Raw genomic sequence first — 5,677 nt, forward strand, 5'->3', positions numbered from 1 at the left:
CTATGTTCACATTTCTCAGAACTATGAGCCAATGTAGGTTCAAATTATCAGATTATTTCCATTTCTATATGGATGACAAATACAAACGTGATTACTTAGATTAGGTTATACTCCTTGGCAAGAGTATGACACCTCTCCCCAATGTAAGGTTTTCCCATAAGGAAACTAGACATTGGACACTATGATAGCCCACATAGTGTATGTCGGTTAGAAAAACCTCCCTTGCAGAATTATTTTTAAAAGTATTTTTCTACAGCCTAATAGCAAAGACCACGCACATAGCTACATAAGACTTTATAAAGTTGGTAGAGGACCATACCTTCCAACTGCTTTCTTACAAGACATATTTCACAAATAAGGACGGTGCATTCATTTAAAAACTAAACATAATATTTTTAAAAAATTATTAAACAAAAACCTATCTAGAAAAATCTCATATTCTAACATCTCTTTGAGTCTCTACTTTTCACTTCTAATTTTAATTCTTTTTCTTGTTGGTCAGGGATACAGGACTTGGAAAGAATGTAAGAGTTTTTTAATTAAAGGATATTAAGGATAATGCGAGTTGGTTGCACGGTAATAAATATATTTGAAGCGATAAATAAGAATAATAAACAGTAAAGAGATAAGTAAAAAAGAAAGTATGATTCTTATTAAACTATTTCCGACATGATAGTCTAGCAATGTCACCAGAAAGTTAGAGCTTGAGAACTTGAGTTACAATCAGTGAGTAATGAAATTTTTCTGATGAAAATCAAATGAGAAACAAGTGAGGAAAAAGGGTATATTTATAGGCGGGTGATAGACCAAAGTCCGTTCACTAATTAGGCATGTCAGATTAGGATTGACTCCTTAGTCCTTGCAGATATCAGTTTAGTGAATCTACGTCTGTCTGCGTTCGTATCCTTAGCAAGGTATAGAACACCCTTCCAGCTGGGGTCAACAGTGACAAATATTTGGCGTATTGTACCTTGTCATTGACCAACATATGGGCAAAGCAATACGAATGTGGGGAAGTCCTAGACTTTAAGGCAAGGGCAAAGGCTATTCAGAGACATCTTGGCTTAAGTGAGCGGATTGGCATCTACCCATTTGTTTGCATTTAATGGACGTCTGAATCTAAATGGTTAGACTTCAGTTCATTAAGTGCATTTATTTTTTTTATGTTTTAACACCTCTGAATGAGTCTGAACACGTCTGAATGAATCAGATCTGTGACTTAGCTAAGGGATGGACATCTTGACAAGGTGACTTGATTTAAGGCTAGGTTGACAATATAATGTAGTCCCAACATAAATTCTCCTTAAGCAAACAGTTTGATTTATTACAAACCATATTATAATTGTGAATAACTTGTGAAAATAATTCAATCAAATTTTTGGCGAGGTATTCTGAATAGGAAGTAGTAATATATTTTTCCATTTGTGTTAAAACTATATCTTCAACTTTTGACTTTCATTCATTATGATAACAATTTTGTTGTAGCAAGTTAAAATTGAATATACTACAAGGCTGTATTTTCCTTTGGCTTTACTATTATGAATCTATAGACTAAAAAATCTCCATGAAAAATATTAATCAGAATTATCTGATTATTAAGAATCATATTATATTATGTACACAAATCTCTCTTTCTCTGAACTCTTCTAATTTGTCATCATAACTTTGAACTCATCAAAGCTAAGAACTCCATCTCCATTTATATCAAATCTACTAATCATAGCTTTACAATTTTCGATGGAAGTTGACTCGCCGAGTCTACTCAACATCTTCTTTAAGCTCTTAGGAGTAATGTATCCACTACCTTCCATATCTTCATACAAACCAAATGCTCCAATTAACTCACTCTCTTTATTCCTCTCTTCCTCCATACCTTCCATCAACTTTGTAAAATCTTCCAACCCCAACAACCCAACCCCATCAGAATCAGATAGCCTCACTGCCATCTCAGCCTCCTCCTCCGTCAGCGCACCTCCTGCCGCCTTCATGCATCTCCTTAGCTCAACTGGTGACACCTTTCCATCTCCATTCTCATCAAAATAAGTAAACAACCTCTCTAATTCACCATTATTAGTATCACTACTACTCAGTGAAAGTGGATCAGTAGTAGTTATAGCTGTTGTTGTTTTAGACTCTTCTGTTCCTTATGAGTAGTAGCCTTTTTTAGGACAACCCTATTCTATATTCTTGAGAAAAAAGTCTCTTTTTCAGCCGCGGAAACAAAAACTGACAACTATATGTTTACAAGTACCCTTTTTTTCCAAGAAAGTTTGAGATGTATAGTAAATGATTAAAGTGTGAAAATGAAAAGCTGAAACAAAGAAAAATTGGGAACTTAAACTTTTGGGTGAAACAAAGCTTGGGAAATTAACTAACTTTTGGAAAAAAGCTGTTGAAAGATGAAAGGATATGAGAATGAAGAAGAAGAATAACAAAGGGATAGTTAATGGTATTAGTTATTAATTCCGTGGGCATACCACGTAGTGAAACAACTTGTAAGACCATTTGTTTCTAGTAGAAGATAAGATACTTTGTCTGTCGAGCGGTACTTGTCCACTGATTTGACACAGAGATCAAGAAATAATAATAATAATAAATAATTTTATTATATCACTTTTTAAATATAATAAAATTAATGTCTTGAAAAATATAGTGAGTGATAAATATTATTTAATAATAAAAATAAAATGAATAAAAAATAATAAATTTTTTATATTAAATATATTGAATATTTATTTTTAATATAATGAAGAAATATTTTTTAACTAGAAGGTTGAAAAGTAAACAGGCAACACGCTGTTAAAAAAAAAACATGATGTTTTGATTTGTGGGAAAAAGTCTTATCCTGACCACAAATTAAAGACTAGGTGTTTGGTATGTATGTTGGGTGGGGTTAGGGATTGACACCTTTATATTATATGGTCATCAATAATGTCATGCCAAATTGACGCATATCCTTACCTTACTTTAAATTTGTTTTTTTATACTTCCTTCGATTATTTTTATTTATAATTTTTTAATATGACATATTTATTAATAAAATAATAATTAATAGAGTGAGTTTATATTATTATCTCTGGGAATTGCTATTTAGTAATATGTATTGAAAAATAATTTAGAGAATAAGTATTAATGTTAAGGATAAAATATGAAAAAAAATATTTTTTTTGATTTGTCAAAAATGACAAGTAAAAAAAATTAAATTAAGAAAATAGTGACAAGTAAATTCAAACGAAGGGAGTATTCAGTACTTGTCTTTCATGGCATACCCAAAATAGTGGGCGTTTGATCACAAAAAATTAAAAATTTTGAGGTTAAAGTTGGAGTTGCGTTCATCCAAAAATATATAATTAAAGTTGTTTTGGAATTTTTGTGAGAGAAGGAAATGAAAAAAGGTGAAAACAACTTTTTCTTGTTTTTTACTTCTTCAATTACAGCTTCAAGTTGTATTTAAAATTCTCATGGTCAAACATCAACTTAGAGTTGTATTTGGCACAAAACAATTTTTTTTAGAAAAAAAAGTGAAAAAATTCTCATAACCAAAGAGATCAATAATTTAGTCATGAGTTTTTGTTTTTGGCCCTAAATCTGAGAATGAGGAAAACAATTGAATTTACTTTTAAAGGATCAAGGATAGACACACTGATTATAATGAACAAATGATATGCTCTCAATGCTAAATTGCTCGGTAATAAATATAATTGAAACAATAAGTACGAATAATTAACAATAAAGCAATAAGTAAAACAGGAATTTTTAATCTTATTAAGCTATATCTCTAGTGATTGTCCATATATAATGTCCTCCGAAAAGTGAGAGCTTGAGAGCTTGAGTTACAAGTAGTTGTTGTGATAAAAATCGAATGGGATAAGAATAATCTTCTCATGCACAGCTTGAGGCCATGCTCGACTTGAGTGTTGCTGAGTTAGACTTAACTTGACTTTAACTAACATGTATTACCCTTTGATACACTAGGATGTCAAAGTTGGATTCTGATTCCTTTATGTATAGTCCCCCACTTTTTAGAAATTCCTTGAATTATACCTGGAAAATGGAAAAATATCTTCTATTTTTAGGTACTTTTACAAATCTTATTGTATCCAGTTTATATTTTCTCCTTTCGGATTAGTTGATCGTCTTTCATTAATATTTGTTTTAATTTATTTGTCAAAATTCTAAAATCAAGAGTATTTTATGTATATATTTCTCATTTTATTCTTGATAGGAATACTAAATACATACACAGTTTTCAAAATTTTTGAATGATATATAAATGATCTCAATGTTCTAGACATAATGCATGAGATGGAGTAATATGTACCGAATTTTAATATTTAATATTGTTGGTTCGGCCTTTCGGGTATATAATCTGTATGTTTATACACTAAACTTTAACACAAGTTCAAAACTTTTTTCAAGAACACTTCATGAAGTTTTTCAACATCTTCAATACAAGTTCAATATGAACCATCAAAGAAGTGTGTTGTTTTAAAGAAATTAGATGAAACAGAAATAGAGTCAAGTCCTCCGAATTTACAGAGTGTCCTTAAGGAATTAATTCTCCTCAAGTACCCGAGGTTGCGGAATTTTTCCTCCCAGGATAAAATGGCTTCACAATCAGAATGTAGTGGTACCTCAAACCTTCTGATTTTCTTCAAACTCACTCAACGGGAGATGATCACACAAAGGTTCTTAAAAGTAAGAGAAATGTTTTTACTATGCAAAAAATTTTGTGTCAAATCTGTGAAAAAAATAAAGGTTTATATAGACATGATGTGTCCCTTCGGAAAAGAAGCAATGGTTCATCGAAAAGGTGTATAATTTCGGAATAGTCATGTCTGTCCATTCAAAACAGTATGTCTTTTTCGAACAGTAACAACTATCCGGATAATCATCCCTTTTCTCAAAACAGTGTGACTTTTGCTCGAAGAGTTGTGTCCTTTTCAAGCATCCTTTCAGCATTTTCTGCATGCATGTTAATAGAGAAAAAATATTGCATTTTTTGTTGGATTTTTGGACTGTTTTTTCTCAAGTTTCAATTAAAATTTGTCTAAAAAATTAATCTCATCGATCATTTTCCAAATTCAAATCCAAATTTAAAGTCGAAGCCGAGCGAGAGACGACGACGCAAGGCACCTCTTGGTTCTTGCCTCACTATCCACTTGAAGAAGTGTTTCTTAATAAGAACACAATAAAGTTGCTTTCTCCCACCAATGTGGGAGAAGTATACTTTCCTTTTAAGTGTGCACACTTTCCCTCCAAGAATTTCCCTTCATTTTCTATTCACAACAATTGAACCCAACAATCCCCCTCATGAATGGGGAATGGCTACTCTTTGTAAAATTTTATGGAAAAGTATGTGATCATCAAGCAAAGACTGATTGCATCTGGATAAGTGGGTTTCCCTTTGAACTTTCCATAGTGAACATGCATCGGATGCACTCGGTCAATCGGTAGATTTGATATCTTTGAACTGTCAAGCTTTAATGTACACCTAGACAACACATATCACACAAGTAGCTTTTTACCATTTATGGCTCTCACGGTTTTATTTGTTTCAGCCATGAACATATCCCGATTTCATGAGAGTTTAGAGAATAAGTCTTTACTAACATTGTTCTTGAAGCAGCTTCACTTCACCTTCACATAAGTGATTTCTAAATTTTCAATCCTATAG

The 5,677-nt window shown here is 31.8% G+C and overlaps 1 protein-coding gene across 1 annotated transcript; it reads right to left on the reverse strand.

The window, feature by feature from the left end:
- Positions 1 to 1,523: 1,523 nt before the first annotated feature.
- LOC107846197 (calcium-binding protein CML38-like) lies at positions 1,524 to 2,485 on the reverse strand. The gene has a single exon (XM_016690643.2). The coding sequence runs from the start codon at positions 1,986 to 1,988 to the stop codon at positions 1,647 to 1,649; it is 342 nt and encodes a 113-aa protein (XP_016546129.2). The 5' UTR covers positions 1,989 to 2,485; the 3' UTR covers positions 1,524 to 1,646.
- Between the last annotated feature and the right edge of the window lie 3,192 nt (positions 2,486 to 5,677).

This window comes from Capsicum annuum, chromosome 11 (genome assembly GCF_002878395.1).
Source record: "Capsicum annuum cultivar UCD-10X-F1 chromosome 11, UCD10Xv1.1, whole genome shotgun sequence".
Lineage (NCBI taxonomy): Eukaryota > Viridiplantae > Streptophyta > Magnoliopsida > Solanales > Solanaceae > Capsicum > Capsicum annuum.